The following is a 21,078-nucleotide window of genomic DNA, read 5'->3' on the forward strand; positions in this document are numbered from 1 at the left end:
GTCTACCTCTGGCTCTTTTAATAGCCTGAAATGTTTGGCAGAAAGGAAAAAATCTTTCTGCCCGGTATTACTGTTGTGCTCTTCCCTTCTGTGTTTTTCCTCGCTTTCTTCTGTGCATGCACTGTCTTCCCAGCTAGGAGATCCTGCTGGGTCCTTCCTACCTTCTGTGCACTGCCCATCTGCTTTAGGCATTATTGCATCTAGGTCTAAGCAACCTGTTCCTGTTTTCGCTGTCTTCTGTAGTTACAGCTCACTGCAAAGGTAGCTTAGTCCTTGCTCATGGATGCATGGTTTCCTGTCACCAGTATGCTGCGTAAACAAGAGCTGTGACAACTCTCTTCATGTGTGTGCATGATGTGAGCAGTCAGACCTGGAAGTTTGTAGGAAGGAGTCAGTGAAAGGTGGGTTTGCTGTAAAGAAAGATGATTTATCCTGCAACATACAGTAGAAACTGCTGTTTGCTCTGAGGTTGCACATCCTCTACCCATTGCTGTGTAGCAGACAGACAGACATAGTGTCCTGCAGTTTTCTGTAATTTATTAGAAATGGCCCCTGAGGAACACACACATGCAAGTTACACAGCAGTGCCAGGGGCAGCACACATTCTCTCTCTCTGGTCCAAAGTGTTCAGTGCATTCTGGGTAGCTCTACACCTCCTCCCCACAGGTACACTGGGAGAGAAGTCCTTAGTGCACTGGGCATGCCTGAGACATTCCCTGCTATCCTCCAGGGAGGCAGTCACCAACTGCCCCCGCAAGCTTTGACACAAACTCCTCTGGGACTTGGTCTTTGTCATCAGTCAGTTAAAATGTTGCCTGGACAAGAAAAAACACTTGGTAATGAAGAATGATGGACAGAGTCCAACATTGATCCACCAGTGGGACTGGTGTCCTGGAGAAGTTCAGCCGAGCTTTAGTGGAAGTTTGGCAGTGAAGACAGGAGACAACGGTGACCTACACAGGGCCCTCAGCCTCAGTTTTTCTTCTTGTTTTTTGACAGTGCTTCTACCTCCAGGTACTGCAGCCCAATCAACATCCCCAAGATAGAGAAACCTGTGATGGAGACACAGGATGAGTTGTATAGAAAATGCTGGACAGGAGATGAGACATTCCCTCCCACCATTCCCTCCCTGCCCTTAGCTTATAGCCCCATGGAGAGTTTTTCAGGGGGGGTCATAGCTCCAGGGAGAGTTTGTGGGGGGAGGATGCAGAGCTCTACTTACTTGCTACCATGAGGGGGGCCATAACTCCAATTGTCAAGGCTGCAGTGTGGTAAATGAAGACCTCGGAGAGGAAGTGAACAAGGGCCAAAAAGAAGGTGAAGAGTGTGATGTAATAGAGGCTGTTGGAGAGCAGAAAGAAGCAGGTTATCATATAGCCCACAGTATGGGCTCGAGCATGGCTGAGTGGAAAAGAGGCAAACCTGCATGCTGCCCCATCTGTTCTCACTGTGGCAGCACAGAGGGCTCTTGGGCCCTTGCCTAGTGAGGTGCAAAAGCTCCATGGGCAACAGCTGCAAGAACAGGGCAGCATGTTCAATGGTGTACTGAAAGCCACAGCATTATCTGGCCTGAAGGCAGATGAAGAGGGGAGAGCAAGGCTAGGGCACCAGTGAAGTGAGAAGCATGTGTGCACACAAAAAGAGGGCGAGAACTGGATGCACCGAGAACTAGGGCAACAGGACTTGGCTGACTGCAGGCTGCACCACCCAACACATCTTCCCGCCTGTGCTCTGCTACCCTCTAGGGGACGCAGCTGTGGAAAAGCAGCAGGTCCAAAAGATGCAAGATAAAAAATCCTTCTAAGAAACAACTGGCTTCATAGTAATTGGCATTGCCACCACCCTCCAAAACCAGATAATTGAGTCCCTGCACCCCCCTACCACAGACATGCCTAGGGAATCCAAGGACACGCTGTCAGGTGAACAGTGACTTCTGCTACAGGGCTGGGGGAGGTGGTGACAAAAGAGTGAGTTCTAGCAACCTCCAACACATGCTTTGTCTTGCACAGACCCAGAGTCAGCCTGCTTGGAAATCCCTCTCAGAAATAGTTCTGTTACCGCAGGGAGAAATGGCCTGCCTCCCACCACAGCATCAGGCTGCACCTGGGGCCTTGTCCTCAGCCCCAGATAAGAGTGTATGAAGAAGGCAGCGGGCTAAGACCACTGCAAGGGGCCTGTCAACCTGCCACAGTCTTTAGCTGAGCTGTCACAGCAAAAGAAGTACCGAGCATCAGTCAGACCACAGCATTAGCAATTGTTTAACGTCAACAGAGCAGCAACACCACCAGAAGATGCTTTGCAAGCTGCAGCTCAGAAATTTGTGACATAAGAAGTTCTCAGATCTGCCAATTTCTGCCTGAGCTAAGAAACACAACTCAAATGTGCAGGCTCTCCCCACAGAGGCAGAAGGGAGCAGCAGTTAACGCACAAATCCCGCACTGCTATTTAAGCTTGTTCAGGGGAACGCTTTCAACCCTACAGAAAGTTCAGGAACAGCTTTTGATTCCCCACCTCCTCCACGCTGCCCTCTAAGCTAGCTGCTCAGGTTGTGACTAGCAAGTAAACCGAAGGATTTCTCCGGTGCTCCTTTACATACGTCCTATTGCGGATGTCGATGGCGCAGAGACAGCGGATCACTGATGACAGCAGGGTCCAGACGCCAAAGGTCCGAGCCTGGAGCCCGTTCACTGCGCAAAGAAGGGGGGAGCACATGGAGACCACGTACAGCCCGCTTGCCACCCCCCATCCCCGCCGGGGAGGCGCACGCCGGGGCAGCAGGCGGCTCCCGGGCCCGAGAGCAACCGCCGAGGCAGGGCCCCGAGCAGGGCCCAAGGCCCACGGCTGGAAGGCGACTTCCAGGCCTCGGGGCGGCCGGCGCGGCCCTTACCGAGGCCGGGGCTGGCGGTGTAGAGCTTCTCCGAGAGGAAGCTGTGGTCGCGGAAGCTCTGCAGGGTGTTCCCGGCGGCGATGACCGACACCATCACCAGCCAGCTGCGCAGCACGTTCAGGAACCGGCTCATCCTCCCGGCCGGCACGAAACCTGCCCGCAAGGACCGGGCCGCGGTCACCGCCCGGCGTCGCCCGTTACCGGCCGCGCTCTCACCGGGGCCCCTCCCGCTACCGCAGCGCACGCCGCCGCCTAGCACTCCGATTGGCCGCGGGCACGCCGCTCCATTCACGCACCACACCGACGTGAACCCTCACCGCCAATCAAATCCCTCGCCGCTCGGGAGGCGGTCCCGCCCCTCCTTGGCCCCGCCCACCATGCGGGAGGGGGTGGCAGCGGCGGCGGTGTGCAGAGAAAAGACCGGGCGCGCAGCCGGACTGCTGCGCCTGCGCGGTGGGGCGGGCGGGGGGCGCCTGCGCAGTGGAGACGGGGCGGGGCCATCGCCCGTCGGTTGTTGTAGTAACGGGGAAGCGGCAGGGGGGGGGCTGCGGCTGCCGGGCCGCCGTGGCCGCCCGCCCGCCCCGCCGGCCGGGGCTGATGCGGGAGCAGGTATAGGCAGCATAGGGCTGGGGGAGCTGCTGTCTCAGGGTGAGGGGTGGTTGGCCGGCGGCCCCCGGGGTGGGAGTCGCTGCCCCTCGGGCGCTCCCCGCCTCTCTTGCTTCTCCTGGGGCCGCCGCAGGCCGCTGGCCCCGGCTGCCGCGGGGTAGGCCGGGTCCCAGCCGCCCCTCCGGGCGCGGCCGGGCCGGAGGGCTGTTCCCAGGCCGGTGGAGGCGTTACAGTGTCCGGCTGACCCCGGGTAGCAGGGGAGTCTCGGCGGCGGGGGAAGCAGGCGTTTCCCGCTGGGCCGGGTTTGGCTAGCCTGGTGCGGCTCTGCGGCCGGAGGCAGGGCAGGGCAGCTTCAGCGGTACGCGCCTGAATGACTCTCATGGTTAGGTGGGGAATAATCTGCTGGAAGGTGGTGCTTCTTCTTACACTCCCCTGGCTAGGAGGTGATTTGCAGCCTCTAACAAGCTTGTTGGTAGTCCCTGAGAAAGATGTATTGACAGGAGGTGGGAGTTAAGTTACTTCATTTCTCTTGCTGTCCTGTTCAACTATGCATTCATGCTTTTTATATTTCTTGCAGGTAACTGCTCTTGCAAGATCTGTTGAATCTGCAGGAAGGAGTCACAGAGGCTACTGAGACTGGGCTGTATGAAAACTCCTAGAGGAAATGCCAGCTGGGATGGCTCGAGATCTGGAGGAAACTGGCTCATCCTCAGAGGAGGAGGAAGATGTTGTAGATGGGCTGGAGTAAGTAGGAAAAAACCTCTTAACTATTTCTATCTCCCTGTGCTTCCTGCAGGATTTGTACTAATCTGAAAAGACAGTTGCATTCCTTACCCTTCTCCACCTATAAAGTGGAAGATGGTTGATTTGGGCCTCAAGCTCGTGGGCAGGCTACCTACCTAAAAGCTACCTGGTAGCCTAAAAGACCACCAGGGTTGGAAGTGCAGCTCTTCCTTGGCTACTCTAAAGTCCATAGCTCCATTGATCTCTTCCTGTCATGTTCCTAAGCTGGGAACTTTCTCGATGATGTTTAAGAAAATGAAGGAAACAAATGTCCGTCCTTTTTGTTTGTTTTCTGTTTTGTGTTAGTTTTTAGTTTGCTGCAGAGAATGGAAATGTACTGTGTAGTAGACTGATATGCAATGGTTTATGTCCTTTTTTAAAAACTGTCTTGTGAGAACTTGACTCCTAGAGTTCTTATTACATACTAGCGTATGTTTGTTCTAACTTTGTTCAGTAACTTCTTTTATCTGCTTGTGATGGAGTCACGCCCTTATTCTTTCCCAGAGTGGAATCCCTTTTCTGTTTCAGCTGGACTTACTTTAATATGTCCTGTTTGTTTTCATTTGGGCGCATATTGTGACTGACTGCCCAGTTGCAAACTGCAGTGACTTACGGCATTCAGAGGAACATTGCTTCATACTAAGTAGTTGGCTCAGACTTGCCAGACGCTCATGGACAGAAAGGTTCAGAACTGCCTTCACCTATAATGTAATTGTAACAGTGTGTCTGCATCAAGTGACAAAGGGTCATGCTAGGAATGAACAACTGTCACCTGGAGGATTGAGCCTTACTGCAAATCCTCAGGACAGGCTTAACATAAACTCCCCTCCTGTTGCCTCAGCTCATTTCCTGCTTATATAAGGCTCTGGCCTGTAGTGTAAATTCTGGAAGCTCCTTGGGTCCCTTACAGTCTGAACAGCTAATTACACCCCAGTAGTTGATACTTTTATTTATTTATTTGTTTATTTATTTTCTTTAGAGGTGGTGGAAGCAGATGGGAGTGCTGTGAAGTTAATGTGTCTGGGTGATAATGATAATAACTTGGTTAAGAGCACCAAGGATGCACTTCAGAGTACTTACTTGTCCTAGCATCAGAAAGTTGCCCTTTTATCTCTGTTCCTGTGTTCTAAGTGTAGGAACTGTTTTGTCTTCTGTAGTTTATCCAAACCTTTGGCAGTGATCTTGCCTATTCTATAGACAAATGCTTCTGTGTATCTCTGCCAGTCTTTATATTTCTTCTTGTCTGTGTAGATAGAGATGTGTCTCTCTAACCCATCAGTCTCTGTTTTCTGTTAACTTTTTCACGGTTTCATTTCCTTGCACAGTGAGTAATAAGCAGTCAGAGTTTTATTTGCTTAGGGTGGTTGACAGGTTTTCTTTCTGTGGTCTTAGGATTTTATATAACAGATCTTAATTTTTGTGTGTGTCCTTAATTCCGCTGAGCAGATGATAGTTCCCAATGTAGTCTTGCTGTTTTGGACCGAACTGATCATGGTATCTCAGAACCTGTAGCTTGAGTGGCTGGCTGGGGGCATCATTGTTGACTTCTGGGCTTGCATTTCACTGCATGTGGCAGAAATTAAAAAGGAAGAACACACAAGTTTATCTGTTGTGTTGAGTCAAGCCTGTTCTAGTCTCTAAGCTCTGCATGACTGCCTTTCTGTATATTTCAGAGCCCAGGATTACAACCAGGCAGTATGCACTGATTTGCAGTTCTTAAATTGGAGACTGGAACCTGCATTGTAAGGTCTGGTTGTATGGACACCAGCAATTATGGTTTATCCTGAATTATAGATCCTGTTTTCAGGCTACAAATCCAGAGAACTGTAGCTGTGAACACTCATGGGGTTTCTCCCAAATTATGCTCAGTAAAATAAATACAAATTAAACAGAACTCTGACTTAGACTGGCAAGACCAACCCAAAGAGAGGATGATCTGGAAGATTCCCTTTATAGCTGCATACTGAGGGTGCCTAGCATGTGTGTGTGTGAGTCAGCACAGGCAGGGCGCAGGAATAACCACAAGACCGCGGCTGAAATGCAAAGAGTAAATTTATTTTTCATTACCTCACTAGGCGGGGGATCCCCAAAGCAGCACCCGGGCAGAGGCATGCAGGTGGGGACGCAGGCACTGTGGAGCTCTGTCCATGCTAAAGGATCGGCAAACCTGCTGTTTGCGCCTATTTTTCAGGGATTCGCGCAGGCGTAGTCTACCACTGTGCTTTCATCTTTCCCACAGCAAGGCCGGAATCTCAAACATGTTTGATAGGGTGCCTCTGAGTTTGTCACAGGTCTGTGTTATCTGAACACAGATGTTCTACTTGTGACACACACAAGGATAGACAACAGTTAGAAGGATGTATGTATTTTTCTACACCCCAGCTGCAAGTCACTTGAGTGTGTTTACAATCCTCCTTGCCAATCTTCCGTTATTTTCCCACAGCGTGTTTGCCTCTCTCCTGCCCACAGGCTGGGTGGGCAAGCATGGGCAAGTATGGAGAATTGCTGTGTCCTCATTGTAAGGAACTGCTGTGTGTGTGAGGCTCAGCAGTTACTTATACCATCTTGCCATTTTAGGGATCATCCATGTATCAAGTGGACTGGTGGCGGCTGCAGGCGGATCCCCGTCTTGGTGTTTCATGCTGAAGCCATTCTGACCAACGACAGCTACCTCCGCCTAATTGGAGGTGGGTGCAGCTATGTGCGAGCTTTTGGCCTGAAGGCATGGGGTGGAAGTCTCTTACCTGGATGTTCCCTTCTCTTTGTGGTGGGGAAGAGGACATGGTAGGAAGGAAATTACAGCCCTCTCTTGTCTCTGAGCACTGAGATGTTTGGAAATGCTTGATCACTTGGTGAATGTTTATCACATCTTTGGGTTGTGACAAGTGTGTATATTTGTCCCTTCATTGGGTCCTGATGTGTTTTGAGTTGGAATTGCCTGCTTGCAAATTGAACTTGGAGGCCATGCTAGCACTTATGACTAGAATATGAATTCACTACTCTCTAGCCAAGAACTTAAAACCAATCATTACAGTGAGTTTTGAGAGGGTTTCACTGGGAAATAAAGCAGCCAGCCCCACAGTGGTAAGAACAGTAGTAAGCTGTAGTAACAAATCTCTGCATCTACAGCCTCACAACTGTGATTGCTGCTCTGGCAGGCCTTGAGTCAGGAGACCAAACCTGTCTAGTGTCAAACAGGGAAGAGCCTCTAAATAAGAGGCAGAGTTGTTACAAACAGTTATTCTGGGTTACGAGAGTTAGTACTTGTGGGTGTGTACAGCTGGGAGCTCATTCTGGATGTGCTGAGTTGGAGAAAAGCTAAAATCTGCACAGCTTCTTTTTGTGAAGTTGCTGACACTTCTTTCTTCTCTTGCTTCTCCCTTTCTTAGGTAATTGGTGCCCTCATTTCTAATATCCTATCCAAGCAGAAATGCTTCTGGCTCATTGGGGTAAGGGGTGGAGAAGGTGATTTGTGTGTGGAAACTCCTGATCCTTTTCATGTGAGTTAAAAACATATTTGAATGGTGGCAGAAACTGATGGTAATTTTAACTTGTATCCTAACTGGAGTGTGGTGTCCCTTCTGCTTTTTCTCAGGAGGTAGAGGCTTTTCGTGGTTTAACAAGTCTACTGCTGAATAGTGCAACTTGTTAAATTTCCTTGAGCTTTCTCCGGTCCCAGATTATGATACTTCTTACTCTTTTCTTTAGACTTATTTTTATTGGTAGAACATATTTCCTGAGGCTTAATCTAATCTTCATCTTTCTATTCTCAGTTTGAACCAATTTGTCAAGTGCCTTTTCCAAGTGATTCTGTATTCTAGCGTTGCAATTTCTGCCTCTACTTTCTTTGAACTGTTTTATGGATTGCCACATACTTTTGTATGACAGCTGGCTTCTAGTCTTGCTGCTTGCTTTCTGTTTATCTCATACCTCCAGTGCTGCTCACTGCTTTTGTTTTTATGACCTTCTACTTGGATGGTGATTTTCTCTTTTTCTTTCCTTGTCCTATTTACTTTATTTCCTACTATCTTTTGCAGTTATTTATTGGAAGATCAGTACAGGTGAACGAGATGTGAACAAAAATTCGCTGTTTTATTTTGGGTTTTCAAGATCTAAAAAGTGATCATATAAGCTAGCCATGTCAATGAGGGGCATATGGCATGATTACTTTTAGCTAGGAATACCAATATTGAATAGAGAAGAAAGAGCTGAAATCACGTTTGGAGTGTTATAAAGTAGTCTATATAAAGAGCTGTTTTAAAAAAAAAAAACCCAAAACCTGGGCATTTGTTAGGATGTCCTGTGTTTTGATACAATAGGGTTCAGTGATGCAGCAATATTATACCTCAGGATTGATGTAAGTCAATTCAATGCCATCACTGGAGTTAATGCCCCAAGAGATGGACAGGCATTTCCTATCACCCTTTGCCTGTTATGTGCTGCTGCTGTGTGGATGTTCCACTGTGGATTAAGTGCAGCTGTACTGTGCTGAGTCCTATGATGCTCTTGTCTCTTCTTTGGTAGCGTAGGTAACTTTGGTTTATTATTCTAGGTGCAGACTAATATTGTGTCTCTTGCCCTCTTAACAGAGCGCTACCACTTGTCCTATAAGATTGTGCGAACAGACAGCCGTCTGGTTCGAAGTATTCTGACTGCCCATGGATTCCATGAGGTAAGTGCAACAAACTTCAGATCTGATTATGTGCTGGGCTGGGAGGTGGTGGTGATGATGATGATGTGTTTGATTTTTTTTTTTTGTGTATGTGTTTTGTTTTGTGGTTTGTTTGTTTGGTTTTGGTTTTTTTCTCTGCAGGATTAAAACCAGGAAGTTGCTGTGGACCCCCAGAGGTTTTTTTTTAACATACTCTGGCAGTCAGACAGGAAATATGTTGTGATTTTACTCAAAGGAGTACCCTTTAGCCTTAAGCCTAAGCCTGCAAAATTAGAGAAGAAGGGATGATGAAGTTGGGTTATATGTTTTTTCTCTTCTTGCTTTTAAAGCGTCATCTCACACCTTTGGGAAGATCTGAAGGATTTACTCTTTCTGCCTTTGCAAGCTCACAGAAGCATTGATGTAGTGTTTCACATTTCTCTTCCAGCACCTGTCTTGCTCTAAAGAATGTCCTATATGCAGCTAATGGCAGTTTAGATGTGTGTGTGTATGGTGGATTTTCTTCTCAATACACCAAGTTAAGGAATTGGTATCACAAATTTCCTGAAGAAATCTGAAATGCTTTACAAATTGGGTTTAAACAGTCTATAAAAAAAACAAAACCAGAAGTTCAGAAAAATGTGATGTGGTTATTTCACAGCACCGCTGTATGGTAGCTTAGGACAGGAGTCTGGCTCGAGTTGCCCTCATATTGGAGATGGGTAGAGATTGTCTTAAACTAGAATTGCTTCTGTCTCATAGACATAAGGTCAGAGTCTGTAGGACAAGTGGTGGTGCTTTTCATGAGTTCTTTGTTTTTATGTGTGTGGTGTTTTTATGTTGCTTTTTAGGTGCACCCTAATAGCAGTGATTATAATCTCATGTGGACAGGATCGCACTTGAAACCCTACTTGCTGCGTTCCCTTACAGATATTCAGAAAGTTAATCATTTCCCTAGGTAAGGCCTTGATATCATGTTTTGCTGAACATATTTGTGACGGTTTGCAAAAATCTGAACATAGATAGCTCTAAAAAAAAAATAGAGGATACATGATACTGTAAAGTCCCACTGCACTAGGCTTGTGCCACAAGTTGTCTTAGTTCTAAATGGTCTTTGGGGTTTTGGGGAGATAGTATGTGAGTTGAAGTGCTTGTCCATAGCCCAAATACTGGATTTTTAATTTTTTTTTCTTTATTTGACGGTATAAGTAATGTATTTGGGGTTTTGGGTTCTTAGTTACAGAGATAGTCATATGTCACCTGCTAAAGTTTACAAACACCATTATAACAGCTTGCTGTGCTTCAGTCTGTCTTGTGAATTCGAAGAGGTGCTACAAATGAGGACGGATATTAATACAGCCATAGGACGGAGACAGTAAAACTGAAGAGTAGTCGCAGGTTAGGGTTTAGACATCTGACAGGGCTACAGGTGCTTTAGTAACTAGGACAAAGGGTTGCTGTAATGTGGGTTTTTTTTTTACGTGGGGAAAATATAGTCTCTTATTTTGGGACTTCAGGTCATATGAACTGACACGAAAGGACAGACTATACAAGAACGTCAGTCGTATGCAGTTGGCCCATGGATTCAAGACGTTCAATATCTTACCTCAGACCTTTATCCTCCCGACAGAGTACCAGGACTTCTGCAGTAAGTGAATGGCTGATGATGCCCAGACCTAAAGCAAAATAACTGGGTGGGGGGAAGGGAATTATTTTTAATATCCCAGCCTGTTGATCATGCCAGTGGTTAAGGCATCAAAATTAGAGGAAGCTGGAAAGACGGTGGAAAAGGCCCACATGATTTCTTTATGTAATTTCTACTCTGCTGTTTATTCCATGCATAAGTCCTCAAGAAGCTGATGTGGGCTTAAGGCTCCGGAATTGAGGTTGGGTTTTGGTTTTTTTTTTGTGCACAGTGTTGTTGATGATCAGCTTCATAATATCCCTGACTAATATCTGGGAGAACTGAAGAGAGAAGTGCCAAAAGGAGTCATAGGGCAGAGAAATGAATCTATCGGAGCAGCAGGAGGGGCTTCAGGGAGGGACGGTAAAAATTGCAGTTAGTCCGAAGGGGTAAAATAGGACACTAAAAAAGTGGACTTGATCTCCTCATGGAGTTCGCTAAAGCTTTTACTGTAGGCAACGTTCTTGATTCTTGCTCCTCTGTAAATAAGCAAAATGGAAGATGTTTCAGACTTGTGCTGTTTTCTTTTAACCAGATACCTATTCTAAGGACAGAGGGCCATGGATCGTGAAGCCCGTGGCCTCTTCCAGGGGTCGAGGTGTCTACCTGATAAACAATGTAAGTGTTCATCAAAAGGACTGCTCTTCAGTAACACTGTCTGCAAAACTATGCCAGCTTCCAGGCAAGGGGCATGGAAACATCTAAACAGACATTGGTGAGCAGTTCAGCAGTCCTGAGCAGCTGGCAAAACCTGCCCGGGCCTATGCTGCTTAACCAAAAGCAATCTATTTCTTTGTATGCTGTTCTTATCTTGCAACCTGCTTTCAAGTCTTAGCTTATTAGAAGCAAGTTCATGCTCCCTGAGACAGTTTGGGAAGCTGTGCTGCTTCATGCTCTCCTTGTGGCTGACAGTAGGCTGGCCTTGGCAGGATTCCCAGAACTCTCCTTAGTTGTTTCCCTGTGCGGCCTAAACAGTCCTTAAAGAGTGCCCTTGTCTCCCTCTTCCCCCTGGAAAAGACCAGTTAAAATGAAACCTTATGTGATACAGTAGGATGTGTGATACAGTAGGATGTGTATCAATCTTAGAGCCGTGTTATCTAAATGCCAGTGTGCTCTTACTGAGATGTAATGGGGATGGTTCTTTGAATTCAGTGTGCTCATTATAGTGTCTTTTGCCCTTTTGGGGCTTTGCAGGGAGTTAGGTTGTAATAAGTAACAAATATATCTGGGCAGGAGCAAAACACGTGAGGGTATTCCAATAAATATTCTCAGCAGCAAAACTGACTGGTAAGTCATTTTATTTTCACTCATACAAACCCCTTTAGCCTCCTCTGCACTGAAGGGGTCATGCTGCCTCATCTGTTCTCTACTTGGATCATTTCCCATAAAATAAGGGAGCAATTCGCCAAGTGTATGAGGTAAGTATTTCCAGAGCTGCACTCAGCTTTTTCTTTGCTTGAAAGAGAGGAACGAGCTCAGGCTTATATGGCAGTTGGCCATGAACTGGTGAAAAGACCCTTCTGGGACCAATCTCCCTTTGTGTATATCTGTTCCAGAAACACTTCAGCTAGTTTGGCCCAAAGACTTCAGTTTCCTTCAGTGTGATGCCATTAAGGGAGTGTCTTCTAGAATGTCATCACAAAAGTGTTGAAAAACAACAACAAAAAAACCCCAACAGAACAACAAACCTTTGAGTTTCTTTGATCCATAATGAAACAGGCTGTCACTTTTGTGTGATGTGCTCGGGGAAGTTGAGCTTGTTCCCTCATGTTGTGTATGTGTACTCTGTATGTCTAGGCTTCCTGCTTATGATGCTGGGGATGTAGCTGAATACATGCAAAACTGAATAAAGGCAGGATGACGGGGTTCTCTTGGCTCTTTTGCAAACTGAAGGCAATAAAATGTTTTGCAAGAAACTGTTTGTATGAGTAGTTAAAACTGGTTACAAGAGAGAGGCTTGCATACAGCAAAAAGTAAAAGCTTTTTCAACAGATCCCATGACTTTGCTATGTATATTTGTCATAGATCAGAACAGAAAGCTCTATCTACAAGGGTAGCATGTTCTTGGTACAGTAGCCCCTGCTGTGAACTGAACCTCAGTAGAAGGTATTTAGTCATTTAGGCAAAAAGGCTGGATACCAGCCCAGGATCTAGCTGTAAAGATCACAAGTTGAGGAGTCATTTTTTTCACTTGTGACACCCTCACCAACTGTAGTTACATATCCCTTCCAGTGTCTTCTAAACCCCTCCTTCATGTGTTTGGTTAAACACTTGAGAAACAAACAGAATGACAGTCACTTCTTAGATGTGTATTTTTCCTGCATATTACATCATTGCCATGTGGCTGTTAAATCTGTATTCTACTCTTAGGAGCACTTAACTGGAAGACTTGTTGGGCAGTTTTTTTGGCAATGTAATCATTCCCAGGCTTCTGGTTAGGATCTAATTACCTTAAGTATGTTGTGACTGACAGTGATGGTTTTTTATTTTGTTTTTGCTTCCTCCCTCCCCAGACATAGTGGTTGGTACAGAGTGGCTTTAGGAAGGAAAGGCTGGAAAAAATGGTGGGTTTGATCTAGTCATCATCTTATTCCTTAAGCCTCCTGTTTTTTCACTGTTGGATTCTCTGTTCTTCTGTAGCCGAACCAGATTGTCCTGGAAGACAACATCCTGGTTTCTCGTTACATCAGCAACCCCCTGCTCATAGATGGTGAGTGTGCTTAGGAATTGCTTTTCTCTCTTCCCCCAACCCCCCCCCTGAGGATCTCTGCAACCTTTGCAGGAATTTAGTTGAATAATTGAGTGGTCTATCTTCCTCTAGTACTGGAAAAATGTAACTAGAGAATTCCTTAAAATCTGGAAGCTTTTCAACTAGGAAAGCTTCAAGCACCTATGTCAGCAGCAGATGAAGGTTTATGGCTCTCAGGGTCTGAAATTCCTCAACTGGATATGATGTCTGACTGATATTTGCAGTCACTGACTCTTGACAACTGTATTTCAGATTTCAAATTCGATGTGCGCCTCTATGTTCTGGTTACATCCTATGATCCACTTGTCATCTATCTCTACGAGGAAGGATTGGCCAGGTAGGGAAGGCTGCTTCTTTCTCAGTGTACCTGCACTTGGTGATCCAGAGATGTCTTGGCTTGCCTCTGTACTCCTGACACAACAGTAGATGAGGGAAGTGCCAGTTAGGGAGTTCTGCAGAGTTTAAATATATGATACTTCATCATGCTGTGTCCCATCAGTTTTCTTTATATAGATTTTAGGATCTTTAGTAAGGGATATTATGTATTACATTATGTAATAAATATGTAATAAATTATTACATATGTAATAAATAAAGTAAGTTTTCAACTCTTAAGGGTTGAATGGCCACACATACCATCATTGGCATGTTCATTCTCAAGGTCTGGTTCTTCTTGAAACCTCTTTGGACTCTTGGTGCCTTTGTGCCCCTTCTCCATCCTCCAAGGTGAGGGGAATCTAAACTTTCTCAATTTCTGTTTAATCCTAAAGACAAAAGCAGTTGGAGACCTGTTGGCTGTGTTGGCCTTTGTTTTAATACTTTCAACTGCTCTTCTAAATTTTAGGTCAGTATTTGTATTTTCTACAGTATCAAGTAAGTGGGTTTAGACTAGTTCACTGTTCTTACCCTGCAAGATGTCAATTTTCTTTTGCATGTAAGTCATGAAAGATACTTAAGATACCCAGGAGGAACACTTATCTGCCAGAAATACCTGTTTCTCTTCATCACAGAAGTTTAGCTAAATACCTGTCTATAGTAACTAATAAATTTGAAATAATCACCCCTCTGAATTTCCAACAGACCAGAAACTTAACTGTAATGGTGTTTGAGAAGAGAGCATCATAGGACTGTTTTCTGCAACAGTTTTAAGCAATGATGAATCTGTTGTATAAGCACATCTGATGTACCCAGAAAGAGTATCTCTAGGGTTCAAGCTTGCATGGCTCTGACTTAGGCAGATACTGAATCCAATTTATCTTTATCCAAAGCAGATACTGAATCCAAAGGGATATATTAATAATGATCCCACAAAAAATATCTTCCTTTAAATTGATGAACAGATCCCCTTCAGGTGTGTTGTGATGTGCCTCTGCATGCAAAGATAATGTGAACAGATTGTTTCCCTAAAGAGGGGCAGGAAGGGGTAGCTCATCTTGGTTGGTGGAAAACTTGACAACTGTATTCACTTTAGAAAAGGAGCCTTAAACATGCCTGGCATGCAAGACCTCTCTGGGGGATCATCAATTAAATTGTTAGTTGCTAATATTGCATGTTATTGGAAAGTGAAGAGGGAAATGAGATCACTGATTGTGAATATATGAGTAAATTACTAGGATGTTCTGAAAATGGGCAGTGCATAGCAGGCCTCCAAAATAGGATTTGCACCATCATTAATGTTTTAAAGGTAGTTCTGCTGATCTTGTTGTAACGAAGGAGTTTACTTCTGGAAAAATCCATCTATGTAAGACTGGGGGCAAGTGTGCCAATTCCATGATAGACAGCATTTTTGTCTCTGACAGTAGAGTAACATGTTTTGCTTAGGGGGGAATTGTATGTGGGGATGTGTATGCTTTTTTTTTTTTTTTTCCCTTTTAACAATTATAGTTGTGTTAGAGGTCTGGGGAAGGAAATGGGGAAGGAAACAAATGTATTCTTTTGACTGAAATATACTGGCCAGACAGTTCTAGTGAATCCCTTAAGATAGAATCATCAAATTATTTAGGTCCAAAGGGAAGTCTGGAGGTTTTTAGTCCAACCTCCTTCTCAAGACAAGACCTTCTTCAAAATTTGGGCAGGTGCTCTGTGGCCTTATACTATGAAGTTTTGAATATCTTTCCAGAATGGAGGTTCCAGTGTCTTTCCTGGCAACCTGTTCCAACATTTGACCATTGTCACTTTGAATGTGTGTGTGTTTTTTATATCTAATCAGAATTTCCCTTGTTGCAGTTTGACTGTTGCCTCTTATCCTTCTGCTAGGCACCTTTGAAAAAAGTCTGGCTCTGTCTTTATAGCCATGCATTAAGGAGTTGAATACAGCAGTTAGATCTGTTCTTAGCCTTCTTATCTACAGGCTAAACAATCCTTTTCTCCTCATACATCATGTTTTTTAGCCCATTTTAATAGCTCTCTGCTAGACTTGCACCACTTAGTCAATGCTTCTACTTGTACTGGGAGGCTCACAACTGGACATGACATTCCAGATGTGTGTCCAGTGCTTCCTAAGCACTTGCAAATAAGAGGTACTAATCACTTCCGTCAGCCTACTGGCTACGCTCTTGTTGATACAGCCCAGCATGTAGTTAGCCTTCATTGTTGCAAAGGCAAACTTCTAATTCATCATCAGCTTGTTACCCACTGGGACTGCTTGTCTGTTCTGCAGAGCTGCTTTCTATCCACCCAGCCTGTACTGCTGAACAGGGTTATTCCTCCCAGGTGCAAGACTTTTGCATTTGCTTTTGCTAAAGTTCATGAGGGTTATGTTAGCCCATTCCTCTAGCTTTACAGGGGCCATTTGAGTGCTCAGGTCTTGAGCCGTGCCATCCACTGCTCTCCCTTTGTCCCCAGAACCATTCATGTCATCCTAGCAGGCAATCAGGAGGCATCAAATGTGATTTGCTTTTTTGGAGAATTTGTGCTTGCTGTTCCCAACTAATGGTTTTATCCTTTATGAGCCTGGAAATACCTTCCTGGAAGATAATAGTCCAGGAGCTCCTACTGGTAGCAAGACTGTAGATCACCTGGGCTATCCTAGGTAAAAGGTCTCTTGAAACGATGATCTGATTTCTTTGAGTATGTGAGCCAGTGTCCCTACTTGATAACCTGGATGCTGGCTGGCTGGATTTCTTTGTTCTTTTGACATTCAGAATATTCACCTCTAGAGCTTGAAACAGTGTTGTAGTCAACCCTGAGCAAATAGCTTAAGTTTTCTTTCTGGGTATCCATCCAGAAGCATCAGTCTCAACAATTCTGGACCCTCCATCTTGGTAAGATCCCATGTGGCAGTAATACTTGCAAATCACTTTTCAGTATTCTGAAATCCTTAACAGTCTTATACATGTTTAAATTCCATTTGTTTAAACTGTAAGTAAATCTAGAGCACATGGTGTCTACATACATGACAAGTGGAATATATATGTACAGGACACCACAGTATTACTAATGGTAGTTATCCTTTCCTTCAAATTGCATCCCATCTTACAGCTCTCTGTGAGAGTTAGCTAGTGTATGGAGACTAACTGTGGCACTAGGTATCACAAGCTCTGTGATCCGGTCAGCTGTACCAGTACAACTGTGGGACTGGTGTATATGAATAATGAGATGTTATCTCTGGTCTAAGGACAGTCCTGACTCTGGAGGGTAACTCTAGTTCAGTTACTGAACTTCAACTGCCCGCTTAGCAACTTCAGCTGTAGGCTTGTAGCAGGGCTTGTAGTTCAATGCTTTCAAATGGCAGGTATAAAGTTATTGCAACCAATATTTTTAGTTACTGTTAAACTTTTCCCTCCTTCTATGGCTGTGGAGTTGGTATGTTTGTGCAGCAAGTGCTGGCAGGCTCACTTTGGAGGACAACACTCAAGTGTGAGCAGAGGTTGACAGAAAACTTCAGGTGGGCTGTTCTGTATGGCCTCCAGATGGCACTAGTGGTCTTTAGCGTTAGCGCTTTGGTTTTTCCCATACCCTGGATTTGCAAATTCCGTTGGTGAGAGGTAAGAAACCTGGAGCTACTGGGTTCTGGCTTCCTATTTGGCTTTTTTTGCCTTCCATTTAACAGTGCCAGTTAAGTGTTGGGAGAGACCCTTTTATTGCCTCACACAGTGTAATGCTGTGGTTTAAAGCTGGGACAAAACTTTAGCTGTGTGGGGAGGGGGGATGCTTTAACCTTTGCGAGTGGAAGCTGTTTTTTATTCTTTACTTAAGAAAAAAAAACCCCACACTGCTTAAGAGTGGAAGAAATTTGTAGCAGAGAACTGGGAGGTAAGATCAGGACCTGGAATCAAAGGTGGTATTGAAGCAATCTAAGGGGAAACACACCAGCAGAACAAAGGAATCTGGCTTTGGGACCTCTACAGGTGCTTGTGGTGCACTATGGTGATTTTCATGTTTTGAGTTTGCTTTCTGAAGGTAGGTAGTCTCTGAAGTGTAGTCAGGATGACCTCTTCTGGGTTATTCTCTTAATTTTCTTTTTCCCTTTTTCTTAGTCTGTCTGAAAGGTAATGTTCCCCTCTGGTGTTATGCTTTGCATATTCCAAGTAGAAGAGGAACCCAATTGTTTCAGTAAGGCTGGTGACCTCTACCAGAAAAGGAGTGCTATCAGGAAACCATAAGATGTAATGATCTTTAAAAGGAACAGACTTGGTATAATACACATTAGTGATGTTTGAGTAGATACTTCCTTAGGCCTGGTTTCTCTTGGCACAGCTAGACTTGTCAGGACATGATGTAGAGTGGTATTTGAGGCTTCATTGCTGAGGAGAAGAAAGGGATTATAGATCCAGCATGTGTAACTTGTTTCACTTTCCATGTGGAAGAATGAAGAAAAAGTTTTTATTTTGAAGGAGATGTGAAGGGTATGTACCCAGAGGTGCATAACAAAGCCTTCAGCTATTGTTGCTTGATTTGTGCTGGAAATACTGAATAACTGTTTGGTTTGCCCTGGCTGAAGTTCTCTCTCCACCCCCCCTGCAATTTTTTGGGAAGATACTGACCTCAAAGCTTTTTTTTTTTTTTTTGTTTATCCCCTAAAAGAATAGTGAGTAGAACTTAGCAGGTGCTGATGTTGAGTAGGTTCCTTTTGTAGCTATTTCCACCCCATTTCCTGTGGAATAATCTGTATTTAGTAGGGACAAAGCCTTAGGTCAGCAGAGTCAGGTATCAGACTTCTGGAGAGTTACTAAGAATGGAATCAGTGAATGTGCTCTATGTTTTCATCTTTTGTTACTACGTTTCTGGTCTTGCCTCCCCCAGATTCTGTCAAACCTCCCGTTGCATATTTTGGGCCTGGTCCACCTCTAGAAAAAACACTGCTACTAGATTTTTGTGGGGATATTCAGTGATCTGTTTAGAGGGAGTGGGATGGGGTGTTTTCTGCCTTTTTTGAGGCTTGAAACAAGACTGAAGCTGTGCTTAAGGCATAAAGCAGCACAGGGTGACTTTAAGATCCTTGTCTGTTGGATTGAAAAATGTGGTGTCAAGCACTTTTCTAGTACATATTTAAAAAAAAAAAGTAGACAAAGCATGCTGCCATGCATCCTGTTACATTGGCAGATATTTAGTAACTTGGTGCTGGAAAGGAAAATTATCATCTAGATTAGCCACCTCTGATTCACAGCCTGGAGAACTGTAGGTGGGACCTTTGCATCGAAAGTATAGGTTTGGAGAATGAAATGGTGTTGGCAAGCTTGGTTTTGCCAAGAGTGGTTGCCTGAGGGTGTAACTCAGTCATCTGATCATATGTTAAAAATCTAGATAGTTTTATTTATCTGAGGCTTCCAAACTAGGTGATGGAATATGATTATTGATATACCTTTTATATCCTAGTATGAATAAGAGGTGCACTGTTAATAAACTACAGTCTTAATTACAAACTTTGACATGCTTTTGAAGGTGACTCACCAAGCCCAGTTAAGTGGAAGTCCCAAGGCTGCTCTTACAGCCCACTGTTGAGTTAGTGGATTATACTGGTTTTTGGAGGGGCATCCATGTAAGGAGAGAATAACAAGCCTGACTTCTGTCTAAAGTACAGCTGAGGAGGACATGGGGCCAGGAATAGCTTGTGCTGTTTGTGAACCTTCCCTGTTTTGCCAAGTAGGGATGCCTGCCTCTCTCCTGTCTGACTTTTCCTCCTTCTGTGTGCCGCCTTGTGGGACAGGAAGGAGCCTGGTGGACCTGTCTTGCTTGGTGCCTGCAGACATAATGGGGACTTGACACATGGTGTGGGGAGTTCCTAGTGAAATGGCTCCTTGTTCTGGGGAGAATTCTCTGCAGCCTACTTTTTCGCCTAAACTACCAGGTTTAGACAGCCTTATTTCTGAGCCTGAATAGCTGGAAGGGTCCTAGCCCAGCAGGAGCTTCTTAGTCAGATTTACACTGAATTTGAAAAATAGATTTGGGTTAAAAAAAAAAAAAAGGGGGGGGGGGTGGGGAACTGAGCTGAAATCCAAATGTTCTTGCCAAGGGCCCAAGAAGCAGCATCTGGGGGAGACTTTCCAGAGGAACAGGAGAGTTGCCATAATGGCGGGGTAGCCAGCCAGGCCTCACAGAGGCTGCCACTGGCTGCCATCCTGCTGCCTGAGCTTACCCGCCTCAGCCCCGCAGCGCCCCCTCCTTTGGTAGCCTGGCTTCCTAATTAGCACTAGCTCTGCTGGGATTTTTACCTTTTTTTTTCTGTGCCGGATTCCTGTGGTTTCCAAAGAATTCAGGTGTTCCCTTTGAGCCAAGGAATTCCATTACCTCACAGGCTGCACTTAGGCCAGAGCTGGCAGTAACCCCTGCCTGGCAGGCCTCCGCTGCTTAGGCAGCGTAACTCACTTCTGCATGGACACCTGGGATCAGACTACAACCACTTTAGTAGACATCACCTCTCACAGAAGCTGTGGAGCAGTGTTTTTCACTGGATGTCCCCACTGGACTTTGGACCAGTGGATAGTGCATCAAGCCAGGAGACTTTCTGCTGCTTCCTTGCTTTTTAATTAAGATAAGCAGGGTTTGAATCACTGAGGGGAAAGATCTGTCTATCTATATATGTCTTTTAATAGAAATTTATTACCTATACAGACACCTGTTACCTGATTTTAGGCTATGTGTTCTATACCTTGAATTTTCTTCTGTAAAAGGGGGTAGTTGGGCCTCAGGCTGCTGCTGTTTGAGAGTTGCAAGGAAGCCTACTATATATATATTTAATATATGTAATATAAATATTTTTTATATTTTTTTACTATATATATTAGTCATGGCCTTGTGATGCCCTTTGTAAAATCTGGTTCCCATGGCAGGTAGCTAAACACTTGTCTGTGGTATAAGATGTGGCCCTTAGTTAGGGTGCTTGGACAAGGGTTTAGTTTTGAACAACCTGCTCTCATTGAGCTTCGTTAAAACTGCTCTTTTGGTTGAAAGAGTTCTTTTAAAAAAAGAAGTGGAAAAATGGCTCCCTGAGCAATATTTGTATATCTTGTAGTGATATAATTATAATATTAACATAGCATATCACCATTCTCTGGTAAAAAGAAGTGTGTCTTGCTAGCTTCAGCAGCCTGTCTTCTTGATGGCATGTTCTAGGAAATTCTGAAGAAAAGGTAGCTAAATACTAACTAGCAAATTCATTTTTGATCTCTTCTATAGACCCCCTCCTCATCTTTCATGTTCCTCAAATTACTTTTCCCCTGCCTCCCACCCCAGGCCTTTGAGTCTGTCTCTGGATAGCAGAGGGTGGTCTACCCAGA

General features: G+C 44.9%; 2 protein-coding genes across 5 annotated transcripts in view; one reads left to right on the forward strand and one right to left on the reverse strand.

Annotated features, from left to right (window-relative positions):
• Positions 1-605: 605 nt before the first annotated feature.
• On the reverse strand, positions 606-3,020 carry ERG28 (ergosterol biosynthesis 28 homolog). The gene is made up of 4 exons (XM_075712929.1): positions 2,888-3,020; positions 2,597-2,687; positions 1,223-1,341; positions 606-1,052 (listed from the first exon to the last, which is right to left on the reverse strand). The coding sequence occupies exons 1-4, from the start codon at positions 3,018-3,020 to the stop codon at positions 973-975; spliced, it is 423 nt and encodes a 140-aa protein (XP_075569044.1). The 3' UTR covers positions 606-972.
• Positions 3,021-4,097: 1,077 nt separating this feature from the next.
• The window catches only part of TTLL5 (tubulin tyrosine ligase like 5), a 137,175-nt gene continuing 120,194 nt past the window's right edge, over positions 4,098-21,078 (forward strand). For 2 of the 4 annotated variants that reach the window (XM_075712639.1, XM_075712640.1), the window contains exons 1-8: positions 4,098-4,237; positions 6,854-6,963; positions 8,866-8,948; positions 9,779-9,885; positions 10,445-10,575; positions 11,147-11,229; positions 13,252-13,321; positions 13,613-13,697. In XM_075712639.1, the coding sequence (XP_075568754.1) occupies positions 4,158-4,237; positions 6,854-6,963; positions 8,866-8,948; positions 9,779-9,885; positions 10,445-10,575; positions 11,147-11,229; positions 13,252-13,321; positions 13,613-13,697 (749 nt within the window). In that variant the 5' untranslated portion in view covers positions 4,098-4,157. Of the gene's footprint in view, positions 4,238-6,853; positions 6,964-8,865; positions 8,949-9,089; positions 9,125-9,778; positions 9,886-10,444; positions 10,576-11,146; positions 11,230-13,251; positions 13,322-13,612; positions 13,698-21,078 lie in introns of those variants that run through there. The other 2 variants (XM_075712641.1, XM_075712642.1) reach the window with 2 other exon arrangements.

This window comes from Pelecanus crispus, chromosome 6 (assembly GCF_030463565.1).
Source record: "Pelecanus crispus isolate bPelCri1 chromosome 6, bPelCri1.pri, whole genome shotgun sequence".
NCBI classification, from domain to species: domain Eukaryota; kingdom Metazoa; phylum Chordata; class Aves; order Pelecaniformes; family Pelecanidae; genus Pelecanus; species Pelecanus crispus.

Bases quoted from the DNA above. Each gene is read 5' to 3' on its own strand.
- ERG28 (XM_075712929.1), bottom strand. From the start codon at position 3,020: ATGAGCCGGTTCCTGAACGTGCTGCGCAGCTGGCTGGTGATGGTGTCG. The intron at 1,342-2,596 runs GTATGTAAAGGA...GCTCTCCAACAG, and splicing joins ATCGACATCCGCAATAGGAC to CCTCTATTACATCACACTCT. The intron at 1,053-1,222 runs GTAAGTAGAGCT...TCTCCATCACAG, and splicing joins GGCCCCCCTCATGGTAGCAA to GTTTCTCTATCTTGGGGATG.